This window comes from Schistocerca cancellata, chromosome 8, assembly GCF_023864275.1.
Source record: "Schistocerca cancellata isolate TAMUIC-IGC-003103 chromosome 8, iqSchCanc2.1, whole genome shotgun sequence".
NCBI lineage: Eukaryota > Metazoa > Arthropoda > Insecta > Orthoptera > Acrididae > Schistocerca > Schistocerca cancellata.
In genome coordinates, this window is record NC_064633.1 from 449621615 (window position 1) to 449639781 (window position 18167).

General features: G+C 40.3%; 1 protein-coding gene across 3 annotated transcripts in view; it reads left to right on the plus strand.

Annotated features, from left to right (window-relative positions):
• The window catches only part of LOC126094697 (uncharacterized), a 263319-nt gene that overhangs the window by 187623 nt on the left and 57529 nt on the right, over positions 1–18167 (plus strand). For all 3 annotated transcript variants that reach the window (XM_049909223.1, XM_049909224.1, XM_049909225.1), the window contains one exon: positions 5325–5404. In XM_049909223.1, coding sequence (XP_049765180.1) covers positions 5325–5404 — 80 coding nt within the window. The remainder of the gene's footprint in view (positions 1–5324; positions 5405–18167) is intronic.

An 18167-nucleotide genomic window follows, 5' to 3' on the forward strand; every position in this document is an offset into this window, starting at 1 on the left:
CTTATGACCTAAGATGTTGAGTCCCATAGTGCTCAGAGCCACTGTTGGTATCTTAATGAGAGTTTCATCGTACATAATCGGTTTAGTTCTCCATCACTGTATGGATTATCTAAGCACTGATTCTTCTTTACTACGTTCTCAAAGAATTTAACTGGACTCGTGTCTTTCGAACTCTCTCACTGTGTCTTCTGAAACATTTCATGTTTGATTCTACTTTGTGCTTCAAGCAACTAGTATCCTGACAAAAATGACAATTTAAATTCTTTGTACGATCTACAAGATTGAGCTATCCTTTGCATCGTTTCCGCAATTGCACTGTCCATGTGTGCACAAATGAAATCTAATTTGTGTGCTAATGGCCAATGTTCTGGTAAACCAATCTGAAACTGATTGATAAAGGTGCTTGGATACGAGGAATTTCCGTCTTCTTTGTAATGCTGGAAATTCATTACAGTGAGGAAGTGTTCACTGTAAAATATGGTGTTGGCACTATATGGTGTTTGTTCCAGACCACCACTCCTTCCTCCTATCATATCCTTAACATTCATTTCCGTGCGTTGTATTGCCGTTGGGTATTGCACGCTTCCGCTACCCTCTACATGTGTATGAAACCGTTGTAGCGGTACTCAGTTATTCATCTCAAGTTGAGTCACACATCCTATATTCTCTGGCATTGTTACTGGTGTTCAATTTTGGCACATACTGTCCACGACAGGATGGGTATCCATTCTTACCAGTGGCATCAGTCTCTGGTATGGCCAGTACTGTTCCGTACAGCAACTTGCTCTTATCTGATCTACTTGTTGTAGTACTGCATATCCGCTCTCGTGAAAGTTGGTAATGTACGTTACATTTTGCACTTGACGTATCGGGTTTTGTTGTGCTCCCTGCAATTCTGTCTCCACATGAGGCATCCTCTGTCTCTGATCAATTGTTACGTTCGTTTGTCGTTTGCCAGTATCCATTGTAAGCATAGACATACTCAGTTTTTCGCTTGTTTTGTCCCTTTGCACATTAGTGCACTCAGACATATAGCTACATTTCCACGTCTCTCCACATTTTTGCAACATCTCGTTATTTCCTGCAGATGACTTTGTTACGACCTTTGCAGTGTCTTTATTTGAACTTCCTGTGAATTCAGACATCGTAATCGTCTCTGAACACACGCTGTCATTGTCATTTCGACCTTCTATTCTTCGCAATAATTCCACTCTGAGTCTTTGAAATTGCCCTTTGTTTTGCGATTCGATCTTCAAAATACGATTATCAAATCTATTCAAAGCTGCTTTCGTAATTCTTCCCTGAAATGTTGTCTTTTCGATGACCTCTTGTGTCTTAAGAGGGGCTTTGAGGCAAAAATATCGACCTTTTGCACCTCGTCCATATCTGTACGCATTTGTCTATGACCTGCCATAAGGATTTCTATCACGTCTCGTGATTCTTTTGCCTCCTTTCGAATCTCATCCATCCCTTGTTCTAAATTTCGTATGCCTGTATTAGTCTGTGCAAACCCTCTCTCAACACTTTACGTTTGACAGCCTCAACAAACCTTCTTGAATACTTCGCATTTGACGTCCTGGTGTCAACAAACTCTCTTGCACACTTTGCGTGGCTTGCGCCAAGTATTGCAACATTTCAAACATTTTATCTGGTACGTTTGTATCTTTCCCGGTAGTAATTTGATGTGATCTTACTCTCTTCTGCCTTTCCTGCACCGTTTCCTTAAGTTCTGAATAGAGTGCAGGTGCACTGGCATACATTCGTTCAGCCCTATCATGTGAAAATTGGCTCATTACATCTGCGCTCGGTTCAAGATACTCCAACCCAGCACCATCTGAATTTACGTCTGTGTCAGCGATCTGCCTCTCCTCCGTTCTCATTATCAACCACTGATGTGAATGTGTTGAAGCTGCCTCAGTTTAATGATGTGACATTGTCGTTGCTATCTCATGCTGATCACGCAACTTTCCCTGTAATACATGTTCGACCCCTTCCAGCTCATCTACCACCTGTCTTTGATCTGGCCTATGTCCTGCCATCATTTCCGATCTTCTAACAATCTGTGAGCTTTGCGCCGTTTACGTGCTTGACTTCGCGTCAACATGCGATAATATGACCTAAAACGCCTCCAAAACAACATACATTGTCCTGTATGAACTCTAGAAAGCAACGCAAGATTTCTCTATGCCAAATGCCGAAATGATGTCAATGATGGCTAGAGAAGAATCCAACAGATACGATATAACATCACAAATTTTATTAAGTATACTTACTACTGAATTTAAAAAAGAAATTATGTTAAAAACTTTTCATTACAAAAACTTAATTCAAAAGGCCGTCACATATTTATTTTTAATTTCACTTCCAGATCTAGCAAAAGTTTGGAGTTACACTTCTTTGATAACTTCCAATAGGATAATGCACCACCATAATAAGTACTGCAAATTCACAATCTGTTGGTCAATTAATAATGTCAACACTCTGTTTGTAACACTGAAATGTTAACAAAATGTTTGTATTCACACTTCCACAGGATGACACATCCGATCTACAAATCATCAACAGTATCACCTTCTATCTCAAATTACCACTTGATAGTCTCATATCCTAACCCACAAACGATTCTGGCAGTCTCCCTTCGAACCAAAACTGGTTCCTGGCAGGTTTCCTTCTAACCAAAAACGCAACCTGGCAGGGTCGCCATTATATAACATACTTGCAGGGTCTAGTATGACCCATCCTTACCACTTATCATGCACAGATAGCTCTGACAAGTTTTAAAGTGCCTATGAACCCAGGCCCTCCCAAGTAAGGAGGTCCCAGACACAGTGATGTTTAGGCATCAGAATAATAGCTGTTATAACATGACCTAAAATATGGCTATGAGGAAGGGGTGACTTCTACGTCAGATCAAACAAACGAACTATTACCTGTACAAAATATTTTTATTGTAATAGCCACCATACACAGTGGGTGTAGGTCGCATATTAGGCTATGAATCCCATTAAATTAACACAAGAAAATATTGAGGATGAATTCTTCTCGGGTTATCAGCCGAGTGGTGGCGTCGTCTTGTCACTACGCTTCGATGAGTTTCGTACCCATCATCTTCTGGCGAAGTGTCGGGATGCTGTTCTGCACATCTATATAGCTGCTTGGCCGTCGTCCGTTTCCGGAGAAACGAGATTGGCCGACCTACAGAAGCGGACGACGGCCAAGCAGCTATATAGATATGCAGAACACACGATCTTCGACGACTAAGTCGAGGAGAAAATCCCAACACACGATCCCTAATCCTGTTCCTTCCTACATACCACCAATCTTCTCGCCTACCCCAGGCAAGTACCAGACACACTCACAACAATCACCACATTATCACAGTCACCTTAAAAACTATAGAAAAATCACACACACACGTCCACAGGGGAGTAAAAGCCGAAAGGCTACAAACTCCCCTTCACACTTCCCCAAAGAGGGGAAAGTATAAGATGAGAGCAGCAGCAGCATCCAGACACTTCGCCAGATGATGGGTATGAAACTTACCGAAACGTTGCGACAAGAAGACGCCACCACTTGGCTGATAACCCGAGAATAATTCATCTTTGGAATACGCCGAGAAAGATTGCAATCGCATACAAGAAACTCTTAATGAACTTAACTTCAACCAAGATAAACACATGAATATATACCAAAAGAATTCTTACATTAGCATTATCTCAAGAGAAAAACAAATACTAATATGACTTTAAGTACACTGAACACACGAAAATTTATGCCAAAAATGTTACACTGACAGTATTATAAAATCACACTATTGATTGTACACTGACTACTCTATTGTAGCTGGACAATATCGTCTACCTGCCGATTGCCTTCCTCGAATTTAAGCCCAAAGAACACACGTGCAATGTGTGGCTGACATGGACACGGTGGAATGTGAAAAACTACGCAGATCAACTCCAATCTAAATCTGCTACAGAAATACTGCTTGTCTATCAACATGCAAGTTAGGTGGATTTTGTTAGTATCGAGTTCTAGAGAGCCAGGCAAGAATTGATTACTGTCCACACTTTCCAAATGACGTGATTATAAACAAAGTGTGGTTTGTGGGACATCAAATTCATCGATTTGGCAAAAATTGTTACCTGTTAAAATTGATCCTGTCACCTTAACAAGTTATTCAAGAGAATCGAAGTGGCCTTGAAATACGTTTTTCTTGAATAACTCGAAAACCATGGCCTCTATCGAAAACGTACGCCAGTCGGTCTTAATACTATAAAAATGTGTGATTCTGTTTGGAATGGTAAGTAATACAAGGGGTGGACAAAAATATGAAAACAGAATGAAATGACACATTACCTTCCCTAATATGGCGTTGGAAAATAGTAGGCATTCCAAACAGCTTCCAGTAACTGCCCACTGCACATACTCGACCAGCACCAATCTTCAACCCTCCAAGGCCTTTATTAAGGGAATGAAAGAGTGATATTCGGATATGGAGAGATCTGGACTACAGGGCGGATGCTCGAATGTCTCCCACTTTGGTTGGCGTAATTTCTGCATGACGACATTTGCAGTATGGCACCGTTCGTTGTCAGGAAGCAGCAGCACTCGCCTAATTGCTTATTGATTTCAAGGGACCTGGTAACGACATCATGGGGAATGGTACTGCGCAACGCTGAAGAAATTACGGGAAAATTGGCACAAGAGATGCTGCTGCTTCATGATAACGTGACAGCCACAGATCGCAAAAGTCGTATGACAGAAGTTACGTCAACAGAAGTGGGAGACATTTGAGCACTTGCTCTTTAGTCCTGATCTTTACCCCATGCGATTATCACGCCTTCGGTCTCTTAAAAAAGGTCTTGTAAGGATGGATGAGGATGTGCAACAGGCAGTTACGTTCTTCTTCACGCAGGAGAACATGGTGTTCTACAGACTGGTAGCTTCAACCTGGTGCCTTGGTGGGATGATTGCCTCACTGCTCACAGTAGTTTGCCTGATTGGCATACCGACTCTGGACTGTAGGGCCTTCAGGCAGAAACTTTTTGATCGTCTCTTGCTCATGTGGTAAACAGTTAATTCCTTCACAAATTCTTTTTCTATCGTCCACATAGCGATTCTTTAGGATTGCTGCCTCTATTGCTCTCACCTTAAAAACTCATTCTGTGTGGGGTATTTCGTATGGTAGGTTTTCCCAGTTCTAAACACTGTGTTGTGTTTAATAGAAGCAATGTCCAGAAATAGCTGTGTTCACCAGGGAACCTGTACTCAACTCCATTTTCAGCTAATAACCTCAGCACGAGACATTTCCTGTGTTTCAGATGTGGCAGGATGTGTCGCCATCTGCCTCGGCGCCCTGGTCATCATCACCAGCAGCGTGTTACTCGTCGGCATCAAGAAGGTATCGCTCTCATTCACTCATGTACTGCAAGCTTTGAGCACGTCTTCATCTTCGATACTGTTAAATAAATCTTTTCTACAATAAGCTCTTTGCTTTCCATATTTTGAAAGTTGTAGTATTGACCAAAACAAGAAAAAATGCCCAGTAAATATTGTCTCTAAAGAGCATATGAAACTCTGAGCCGCTTTGGCGCTAGCGCAATCGGCTGTTGAATAGGAGGACTGGTCATCAAGGTGTGAAGGGAAATTTTCTCAAACTTCGTTCACAGTACTTTTATAATAAACAAACACTGTCCGAACAGACCTTGGAGGCCCAACGGTAATGACCGGCCGCCGTGTCATCCTCAGCCCTCAGGCATCACTTGATAAGGATATGGAGGGGCATGTGGTCAGCACACCGTTCTCCTGGGCGTTATCAGTTTTCGTGACAGGTGCCGCTACTTCTCTATCAAGTAGCTCACCAATTGCCCTCACAAGGGCTGAGTGAACCCCACTTGCCGGCCGGAGTGGCCGTGCGGTTCTAGGCGCTGCAGTCTGGAACCGGGCGACCGCTACGGTCGCAGGTTCTAGTCCTGCCTCAGGCATGGATGTGTGTGATGTCCTTAGGTTAGTTGGGTTTGATTAGTTCTAAGTTCTAGGCGACTGATGACCTCAGAAGTTAAGTCGCATAGTGCTCAGAGCCATTTTTTTGAACCCCACTTACCAACAGCACTCAGCAGAACCGTACAGTGACCCATCCAAGTGATAGCCAAGCCCGGCGTGCTTAACTTCGATGATCTGACGGGAACCGGTGTTGCCTGCCGCTGTGGCCGAGCGGTTTTAGGCGCTTCAGTCGGGAACCGCGCTGTTGTTACGGTCGCAGGTTCGACTCCTGATTCGGGCATGGATGTGTGTGATGCTCGTAGGTTAGTTACGTTTAAGTAGTTCTAAGTCTAGGGGACTGATGACCTCAGATGTTAAGTCCCATAGTGCTTAGAGCCATTTGGACCATTTGAACCGGTGTTACCCCTAATTCAAGGCTATTGGCACTTTTTATGACACCAGTAGAAAATATACAGTGAATGATGAAATGCAACAATTACGCAAGCCGGTCATGGCAACCATTAAAGGGCATTCATTAACTTACAATAACTTAAAACTTCTTTTTCTTAGAAGTTAAGTTAAAAATATACCAAGGTAGCAACGAAAGCCAACCAAGGAAATTTTAAAATCAATCAATTACTCAGGGCAAGCGCTATTAAGATGTAGGAAAACTGCCACACTGGGTAGGTATAAAATATTCTTTGGTTTGCAAATAAGGCAGAATCAGGTCCAGTTAAAGAAAAATTTTAAGTTAGTAAACCACAAAGTCAAACACATCTATCTAATGTCTCAGATGACATTACAAATTAAGTACATCAGGGCGATCTTGTAGGCTCATATTAACAATTCAATAAATAATTAATAATCAAAACAATTAATTAGAAAACAAATTCAGGATAACAAGAATTTAGATGAGCTCAACGGCTTGGATTAATCAGGTGTTCCAAAATATGATAAACGAAAGGAGAGACTACAGACATATTGTCCTCTAAGACAATTAATTAACTGATTAAAACTTTCCTCAAAAGTTTAGTTAATATAACTATTACAACTATTCTGGCGTAATAAGTTACGGACTAAAACTCCATTATGGAAGAAATATGCACTTACAGTGACACCAAAAATTATGGTAGTTTCAATGGATAGATATAATTTCATTATTACTCGGGTGACAACTTACTCCATTTGGACTCAGATGCCTCAGAGGCATCGGGCCAATCACAGACCACCAGTTGATACAGGATATCCAGAAGTCCATTCTAGAACAAACTAAGATCTTGGACGACAACCCGTTAGGCAGCAGCGTACCACAAGGACATAGAGAAGTGGAATAAAAGTTTACAATATGGATACTACAATTATATAAATTACAAAGTATCTCATAGCAAAGAGTGAGAAATACACAACGGCTTAGTGAGCTTTGAAATTAAGGCGGAAGCTCGAGGCGGAGCTACTTAGAGGGGCTGCTTAGAACAGTAAATTCTATTGCATGTGCGTGGTTAGAATAACTGCCAAATGCCATTCCAGACGAGTGGGTTATACAATTATCAACTGCAAGATAAGTATCTACAAACGAGCTCAAAGCGTTGACCGTTAGGAGACAGCTGCTAGCGAAGCAGCACAAATTTGAAGTGCTCTTAATGCATTCCAACCCGTCTTGGAACTGTATTAAAATACATCCCACTCTACACAGGCCACAACATACAGCTCGCTACAAAAAAAAAAAAAAAAAAAAAAAAAAAAAAAAAAAAAAAAAAAAAAAAAAATCTTTATCCGAAATCACTTGAGAATTTTAATTCAATTTTAAAACAGCAGTATTTACGACCGCCAAATTTTAACCTGAATATGGTGGTTCTAACATTCTGCGTGGTGTCTGTTTGTTCTAAGTCGTGTCTCCCTACCACTTTCGCGCAATGACACTCTGAGCGTGTTTTTTTAGGGAATTGACTACTTTGAACCTGGGACATGTTGCTGGTAAGGAGACTCCAGACCACACATGACATGTAGAGTTCAGAAGAGTTCAGTGCGACTAGCAATGATATAACCAAATACTTAATGATTTCAGCGTCAGCTCCACTGCACTCCCGGTAAAAGACTCTTAATACTAACTAAATTTAGTGGAAGGGGTTCAAGGCTTTCCTATTTTTAGTTAGCTGGTAAAATAACGTCGAAAAAGCAGTTAAGTTTACCATTGGAAATTTTATTTTAGTCACAAAACATTGTTTATAAATTGCACTATTGATAAAATGAAATATTTTAATACAGGATGATAAAAACCAACTGCGTTCAACAAAAATGTGAACGAATATTCCCTGAATGGGTTTCCAAGTTCTACAATGGATCGAAGGATGACCTATGCCATATCACATCTATAATCTACGTTTAAATTAAGTTTCACAAAAGAGAAAACTATCAAAATGGTCTACAGTGACCCTCAATTATCTGTAATTACTTATTTAACTTGTCGTAAATTACAGTGGCTGATGTGGCTTCTCAATAATTATATAACAGAAAAATCATTGCATTTCAGATTTTAACTTACATAGCAAATGTGAATACCATGAGCTTCAATTGACGATCGACACTAGTATTACGTAAAAAGGGGATGTAACAGATGAGACTTCTGCAGTTCTGAGTTAAGCCTTATGCGCTCAAAAATGCGGCACCGCATGCGTTCATTACCTTGTCGGTGTTCGGCAGCGGACGACGGGCGGCACAGCTCCACGCACCTCGCCGTATCGGAAGCAACTCTCTCCTAACTTCTGCTTACTACAATTTACTGAAGTTGGTTTAAAAAAACTATCTGGCTGTGTTTTCGTCTGACCAATCAGGGTCTCAATGTTAACCTTAAGCTCCGCCTACAAAAATTCTGTCTATCCAATGAGAAACGTTATACTTTTCGTGGTGGGGCAATGTTTTTAACGTTTGCAACGTAACAGAGACGCGAAAAAGTCTCACGCTAAAACTTGCAGCTGGTGTGGCCCTTTTAGTGTTATCGTAAGATCTATACTGTTCTTCTGGAGGGCTCTATCTTTTAACATGGGCTGGGGCGTGGTCCTGGTGGTTGGCTGGCGACGTGGGTGTCCATCCCTTATCGTAGGGCCTTCTAGCTTAACACGGTTCTGCTCTCGGCTTCTGTTCTCGTTTCTTCCATCGGAACTGCGTCTGTTTCACGGTGGGAAGGTATGACATGCATTTAGGCGTTCTTGTGTTAGTCTGTGGTATTCCATTTGCTCACTCGTTGATCGTATTACTTTGGTTAATTTAATATCAGGATTTATTCGGATCTATGTGACATACTGCCGGATTTGCTTATCATGTCAGGGTTTTCATGGAAGGTGTTGGATTTGCCTGATACCTTACATAATCACCACCCTTCGAACTTAATTTTTGCACTGAGGTTAGGCAATGATTGAATCGTTGTCTAAGTCAGTCAGAAATTATTCTTTTATCTAAATTTTGTTGCCTACTGTTCAGCCCGTTATCCTGGTTCTATGCTAGCTTGTATTACTAATTTATATTTTTATGTTCTTCAACATAATTCTCAAAAATATGTTTATATTGATAAGAGTAGAATATTTTTATGTTATTATAATAATTGTTTTTTAATTATTTCCTTTCTTTATTTAAGTGTGAACTTTGTTTTTTTTAAGAAGTTTGTTACCGAAAGTAAGGAGTCTTTCACATCGATTTTCTTAGAAATATTGTTTTTTTTATAAGTGTAGTAATGAAGTAAAATCTATTCCTAACAAATTTTCTAAATATCGTGTACAAGTAAAATGTTTTTGTTTCTAGACACTCATTTCTACATTGTTACACTAACAAATAAGAACTATTTCCAAGAATTGATTTGACAAAGAAATATACATACACAATTATTGAGATATTATCCTAACAAATGTGCAAATATTAAAAAAAAGGGAAAACATCCAACAAGATAATTTTTTATTCTTTGTTTTTATAAGGAGAAAATAAGTAAAATATAGTTATTCTTTTATTTTTGTGAGGAGAAAATAAGTGGCATATAGTTTTAGTGTTTATTATGCCTTACTTTTGTTCTTTATATACTGTCCATTTCAGAACTAATGAGTTATTTTTATCGATAGTCTATTTTTTACTTAAGTCCATAGTCAATCACTGTTATTTTGTAGTTTATTAGCTGTCTGGTGTGCTTAACTTATTTAGTTTTTCATACATCTCTTTTGCACAATTCCTATATCACATAATTTGATTTCACACATTCACACAATCCTATGAATGTTTAAGCTTGAGGTTGGTGAATGTTTTTGCACGAAGGTGATGGACTTGAGCAAGATGGATGTGGGCAAGTATTTGATGTACAGCTTCGTTCATCATTCCTTGTTGGCTTTGCAATGGTGTGTTGCTGTTGTCCCATAATGGAATGGCACTGTGAGTGCAGAATCTCGTGGTTTACTGGCTTTGTATGCATGAAAGTCATCGTTATGTGTCGCTGAAAGCGGTCGTTTTTCGTTGTGATACTTCGCAGATGACTAGATTACAATAGGATAGGGATTTGGGAAGGTATGTCGTCTATTCTTCACCCAGCTTCTTTCTTGGTCTCAATCTTACGAATCTTCAACTTCTGTTCTTCCTGCTTTTTCTCTGCTTCTTACTTGATTCTTGGTTCTTCTCTGGGAGGATATGGGAATATTTATTGATAACTATTCGCTTTGAAGTTCTCCTCTTAGTAACAGTTTGATAAATTTTTTGGACATCTCATTTCTACTTTGCGGAAGTTTTCTTCAGTTTCGTGCATCAGCGTGCTGTTTAATAGCAGTAGTGTGACTTTTACGCTTTTTTTTTCTTTTCTTTTTTTTTTTTTTTTGCCAGTGGTGGCTTGCCCAAGCGGTCTTCTCGTCGGACCGTTTTTTGCTCGCTCTGCTGAGTCGGGGTGTTCCAAGAACCTCTTGGCCTTCCGTGTTCTGTCCCAACAGGGTTCTGCCACTCTGTGGTTTCGTGTTCCGTCCCAGCAGGTCTCCGCCACTCTTTGGTTCCGCTTGGCAGCAGATTTACTGCCCACTTCGGCTACAAGGGTCCTCTGTTGGTCTCGCATTCCTTTCCCTTCTCTCGACGCTTCTACATCTACATCTACATCCATACTCCGCAAGCCACCTGACGGTGTGTGGCGGAGGGTACCTTCAGTACCTCTATCGGTTCTCCCTTCTATTCCAGTCTCGTATTGTTCGTGGAAAGAAGGATTGTCGGTATGCCTCCGTGTGGGCTCTAATCTCTCTGATTTTATCCTCATGGTCTCTTCGCGAGATATACGTAGGAGGGAGCAATATACTGCTTGACTCTTCGGTGAAGGTATGTTCTCGAAACTTCAATAAAAGCCCGTACCGAGCTACTGAGCGTCTCTCCTGCAGAGTCTTCCACTGGAGTTTATCTATCATCTCCGTAACGCTTTCGCGATTACTAAATGATCCTGTAACGAAGCGCGCTGCTCTCCGTTGGATCTTCTCTATCTCTTCTATCAACCCTATCTGGTACGGATCCCACACTGCTGAGCAGTATTCAAGCAGTGGGCGAACAAGCGTACTGTAACTTACTTCCTTTGTTTTCGGATTGCATTTCCTTAGAATTCTTCCAATGAATCTCAGTCTGGCATCTGCTTTACCGACGATCAACATTATATGATCATTCCATTTTAAATCACTCCTAATGCGAACTCCCAGATAATTTATGGTATTAACTGCTTCCAGTTGCTGACCTGCTATTCTGTAGCTAAATGATAAAGGATCTATCTTTCTGTATATTCGCAGCACATTACACTTGTCTACATTGAGATTCAATTGCCATTCCCTGCACCATGCATCAATTCGCTACAGATCCTCCTGCATTTCAGTACAATTTTCCATTGTTACAACCTCTCTGTACACCACAGCATCATCTGCAAAAAGCCTCAGTGAACTTCCGATGTCATCCACCAGGTCATTTATGTATATTGTGAATAGCAATGGTCCTATGACACTCCCCTGCGGCACACCTGAAATCACTCTTACTTCGGAAGACTTCTCTCCATTGAGAATAACATGCTGCGTCCTGTTATCTAGGAACTCCTCAATCCAATCACACAATTGGTCTGATAGTCCATATGCTCTTACTTTGTTCAATAAACGACTGTGGGGAACTGTATCGAACGCCTTGCGGAAGTCAAGAAACACGGCATCTACCTGTGAACCCGTCTCTATGGCCCTCTGAGTCTCGTGGACGAATAGCGCGAGCTGGGTTTCACATGACCGTCTTTTTCGAAACCCATGCTGATTCCTACAGAGTAGATTTCTAGTCTCCAGAAAAGTCATTATACTCGAACACAATACGTGTTCCAAAATTCTGCAACTGATCGACGTTAGAGATATAGGTCTATAGTTCTGCACATCTGTTCGACGTCCCTTCTTGAAAACGGGGATGACCTGTGCCCTTTTCCAATCCTTTGGAACGCTACGCTCTTCTAGAGACCTACGGTACACCGCTGCAAGAAGGGGGGCAAGTTCCTTCGCGTACTCTGTGTAAAATTGAACTGGTATCCCATCAGGTCCAGAGGCCTTTCCTCTTTTGTGCGATTTTAATTGTTTCTCTATCCCTCTGTCGTCTATTTCGATATCTACCATTTTGTCATCTGTGCGACAATCTAGAGAAGGAACTACAGTGCAATCTTCCTCTGTGAAACAACTTTGGAAAAAGACATTTAGTATTTCGGCCTTTAGTCTGTCATCCTCTGTTTCAGTACCATTTTGGTCACAGAGTGTCTGGACATTTTGTTTTGATCCACCTACCGCTTTGACATAAGACCAAAATTTCTTAGGATTTTCTGCCAAGTCAGTACATAGAACTTTACTTTCGAAATCATTGAACGCCTCTCGCATAGCCCTCCTCACACTACATTTCGCTTCGCGTAATTTTTGTTTGTCTGCAAGGCTTTGGCTATGTTTATGTTTGCTGTGAAGTTCCCTTTGCTTCCGCAGCAGTTTTCTAACTCGGTTGTTGTACCACTGTGGCTCTTTTCCATCTCTTACGATCTTGCTTGGCACATACTCATCTAACGCATAATGTACGACGGTTTTGAACTTTGTCCACTGATCCTCAACACTATCTGTACGTGAGACAAAACTTTTGTGTTGAGCCAACAGGTACTCTGAAATCTGCTTTTTGTCACTTTTTCTAAACAGAAAAATCTTCCTATCCTTTTTATTATTCCTATTTACGGCTGAAATTATCGATGCCGTAACCGCTTTATGATCGCTGATTCCCTGTTCTGCGTTAACTTTTTCAAATAGTTCGGGTCTGTTTGTCACCAGAAGGTCTAATATGTTATCCCCACGAGTCGGTTCTCTGTTTAACTGCTCAAGGTAGTTTTCAGATAAAGCACTTAAAAAAATTTCACAGGATTCTTTGTCCCTGCCACCCGTTATGAACGTTTGAGTCTCCCAGTCTATATCTGGCAAATTAAAATCTCCACCCAGAACTATAACATGGTGGGGAAATCTACTCGAAATATTTTCCAAATTATCCTTCAGGTGCTCAGCCACAACAGCTGTTGAGCCAGGGGGCCTATAGAGACATCCAATTACCATGTCTGAGCCTGCTCTAACCGTGACCTTCACCCAAATCATTTCACATTTCGGATCTCCGTCAATTTCCTTCGATACTATTGCACTTCTTATCGCTATAAACACGCCTCCCCCTTCACTGTTCAGCCTGTCTCTACGGTATACATTCCAATCTGAGTTTAGGATTTCATTACTGTTTACGTCTGGTTTCAGCCAACTTTCTGTCCCTAGTACTATATGGGCGTTGTGATCGTTTATTAATGAGAGCAGTTCTGGGACCTTTCTATAGACGCTCCTGCAGTTTAGTATTAGCACATTAATATTGTTATTCCCTGTTGCATTTTGCCTACTCCTACCTTGCCGCGTCTCAGGAGGCGTCTTGTCGGGCTTAGGGAGGGGATTCTCTAACCTAAAAAACCCCCATGTGCACTCCACACGTACTCCGCTACCCTTGTAGCCGCTTCAGGCGTGTAGTGCACGCCTGACCTATTCAGGGGGACCCTACATTTCTCCACCCGATAGCGGACGTCGAGAAATTTGCACCCCAGATCTCCGCAGAATCGTCTGAGCCTCTGGTTTAAGCCTTCCACTCGGCTCCAAACCAGAGGACCGCGATCGGTTCTGGGAACGATACTACAAATTGTTAGCTCTGATTCCACCCCGCGAGCGAGGCTTTCCGCCTTCACCAATTCCGCCAACCGCCTGTACGAACTGAGGATGATCTCTGAACCCAGACGGCAGGAGTCATTGGTGCCGACATGAGCAACAATTTGCAGTCGGGTGCACCCACTGCTCTCTATCGCCTTGTAGGAATCGTGTCTTGCTAATTATGGCCTTTTCTTTCTTGATACTTCTCGTGTTGCAACTTGTGGGTCGTTGCATCTGGTCTTTGCTGGAGTTTTTACAGTGGTTCTTACAAAAAGTTTTACTTATAATCATCTAACATATGTCTAGTACCTACATTGTTTTATGCCTTCTTAAAAAGCTTTACAAATTTCGGTGCCCTTTCCATGTTACAATTCTAAGATATTTTGAGTCTTAATTTCTACAAGAATCCTCAAATTCGTTTTTTATTTTTGTGTAGTGTCGTGGTGTATAGCATTTTAGTATTTCATGCTGTTAGACTATCTACGCTTTATCCCTTCACCTTAATCTATGGTACTATTGGTGTTATTTTTGTTTTTATTGAAACTACTTTCTTTTTCCCACCTTCCTCTCTCTTCATTCTTCTTTCTCCTGACGATCTTATCTGCAACATAATCTTGAAATACTGTGCTGATTATTTACCAGTAATAAAATTAATCTTCAAACTTTTTGATATAGCTCACACGGTGAAGTCCTAAGGTTTTGCCTGTTTTTGGGTTCATTAGTTTCACAGCATTATCATGAGCAATTCGGCTAATTATGACAGGTCCTTTGTATGCAGCTTAAAGCTTATGTATTTTGTGTTTCTGTTTGCTGGAGAGATGGTGTGTTTTTACAAATACTTTCTGGCCTACTGAGAATGTTCTTTTAATTGCTGTTCTATCTCCTGTTTCTTTTCTTTTAATGGCTGCATTTCTGATGTTAGAGAGTGCTGTTGCTATGACTTGTTTGTGCTGTCTATGTGGTACAATAGGAAATCTAACATTTTCTCTGGTTATGTTTGGGGGTTCAATATTTTTATGTACAGTAACTGGAGGTAGCAGTGTAGTGCTATGTGGCATTTCATTTATTACTTCTTGAAAATCTTTAATGTATATATCCCAAGTGTTGTGTCTTTTGCCTGCATATAATCGGCATAAAGTGCCTATGTTCATCATAGATCGTTCTGCTGGATTTACGCTAGGTTTGTACATAGATATGTAGATGGGTTTTATTTTGTGTTGTTTTAACGTGTTCTGCCATTGCACTGATTTGTATTGTGGGCCATTATCCGAAATTATTCGTTCCACTCGACCTACTTGTCTGAGAAAATCTTGTGTAAATGCTATACTTATAGTAAGAGCTGTTGACTGTTTTAATGGTGTCAAGGTAACATATTTAGAAGTAAGTTCCAAAACAACAAATATCAAAATATATCCATTTTTTGTGCGTGGGAGGGTCCCCATCAAATCTGTTACAGCTATTTGTTTTAATTTTTTAGGGATTATTGGAAACATAGGTGGTTTGGTTTGGAAAGTGACGTGTTTAGCCCTCATACATTTTTTGCATTTGACCAATACTGTTCTAATTCGTCTTTCCATATTAGGAAAATGGCTTGTTTGTTTTATTTTTAAAAAGCATTTCTTTGGTCCAAAGTGGCCATTACTTAAATGTGTATACCATATGTACTTATTAATTAGTTCATCTGGGATATAAATTAACCATTCATTCGTTGCAACATTTCGTCTAAAAAATAAAACATTGTTTTTTACGAGATAGTGCTGTCAAATGTCTGGAAAATCCTTACTTCTCCACTTGTGTTTGATTCCTAGTATTTCGGGATCCTTGTCCTTTTCTTTGCCTATGTTTTTCAACGCTGTCGTAATGTAGTTTTCGAAAGGTACTTGTTTCATATAGTACATTGTAAACTGGTCTTCTGCTGCTTCCAAACCTATGTTATTGGATGCACCCTGTGGACATCGTGATGAAGCATCTGCTAATGCATTCGCTGGTCCTGGTATGTGTGTAATAGTGAAGTCAAATTCTTGTAGTATTAACATCCATCTGGCTAACCTCCCATGAGTTAGTTTGGCGGACAACAGAAATTATAATGCTTCGTGGTCAGTATATACTTTTGTTTTTCTTACGAATAGGAAGTATCGAAAACGTTGGAAGCCCCATACAATGGCCAATGCTTCCAGCTCCGTGACTGAATAGTTTTTCTCCATTTTTGTGGGTACTCGACTGGCAAATGCAATTGTTCTATATGATCTTAGCCCAGCCTGTTCGTATTCTTGGAATAAAACAACTCCTAAACTTGTTTTCGCGCTATCAGTGACCATACAAAAATTTTGTGTTAGATCAGGATGTGCTAAAATCGGTGCTGTTGTAACGTTGTAACTTTAATTTGGTATGCTGAAATCGGAGCTAATAGACAATGAAAGTGGGTTAAAAGCCGTGATCTGTCTGGGGACGTTAACCGTGGATTACTGGGCAACTGTTTCATCAGATATTTAGCAGACTAACATTAATGATAATCTTTTAATAGTCATACAAAACCGGTAAAATATATATATAAAAAGGAGAATTTAAATAAAAAGAAAGAAATCAGTTTATACTTGGAAATTTATTTTAAGATTGTTCATTGAAATTTCAGCATATTATACGTGAGTTATAACTGAGCTGGTGCCTTATTTACGATTGAAAAGAATGTGAGATTGTAATCTTACGGAACACATAAAATATGGAGCCAAGATTTGGAAAACTGCATACAACACTTCATTCATAAAATAACACACGAAGAACATTGAAACATAAGCAAGAAGAAATTAACCACCACCAACAGATTCAGTTTTTACCCAAAGAAATTACGTTCATACCACAATCCTGTCCGTCATGTAATTACCACACACTGGTATACTAAATTCATATTAACTCTTTGTGAAGTCTTCGCAAAAAGAATAGCTGAGGGCTACTTTGATGATTACACCACATGCTCCACGTGGTCAACTTGGTTTACACAAAGCGTACAACTCCACAATAATTTTGATAATTAAAATACATTAGATCGAAAAGCAATTGACAAAAGAAAAACCTTGAACTGGTTACTAACGTCTTACTATTAACCTGATGGGTCAAACAGTTATATAAGCACGTGGTACTGGTCTCGCAAAGTACACCCCACGTGGGTTGAACATAAGGAAAAGCATAAAGAAAAGTTGCTATATTAAAAAATATTCTCAAGACGAGACGTTATAATCTCACGCACATTCGGATTTAAGATTGATGAACTTAGTTAGAGTTACTGATCAACACGTGGTTCCACTTTACTCACAAAGTAGTAACAAAGCAACTACCGAAAAATAACCTGAACTTCACACGATAATTACACTGCGCTGCAATTTAAGATAACATCGGATATTTTAGACCTAAACCCGAAATAAAAGTGATTAAATTTTCAGTTAGGCTGAACTTAAGAAATCCATTGTCCTACGGACTTAACAGACACGCGCTTAGCCGGAGATCTTACCACTTCAGACGCTCGCCACGGCCACACAGCAACTGCCCACTGCCTGCCTGCTTCCTGAGGGAGGCTCACAAAGACCAACGGAAGTGGCCAGAGGGGCAGCTTCCTATACCAACATGACAACGGACGGACAGGACCATACTAAGGATAGAAACCTCTTTGCTTTTAGGAAGCGTAGCTACCTGTTCCGACGTTGGTCCTACTGTTCTCTAGCAGACAGCCTTGTCTGCTACCCTCAAGCATGCAACTAGAAATACATGTGCTCATTCATCCTCTCACACAAAAGGGAAGGGGGATGACAGTATCTTATCATATACAGTATATAAAAGAAAGCGGATGTAGGTTCCGTATGAGACTGTGTGACATGAATTACATATAAGAATTACATATAAACTGTGTTTTAAAGTGTAGTAGTGTGACAGATCATTCTTGTTTATGTGTAAAAGTAACACGTTCCACTG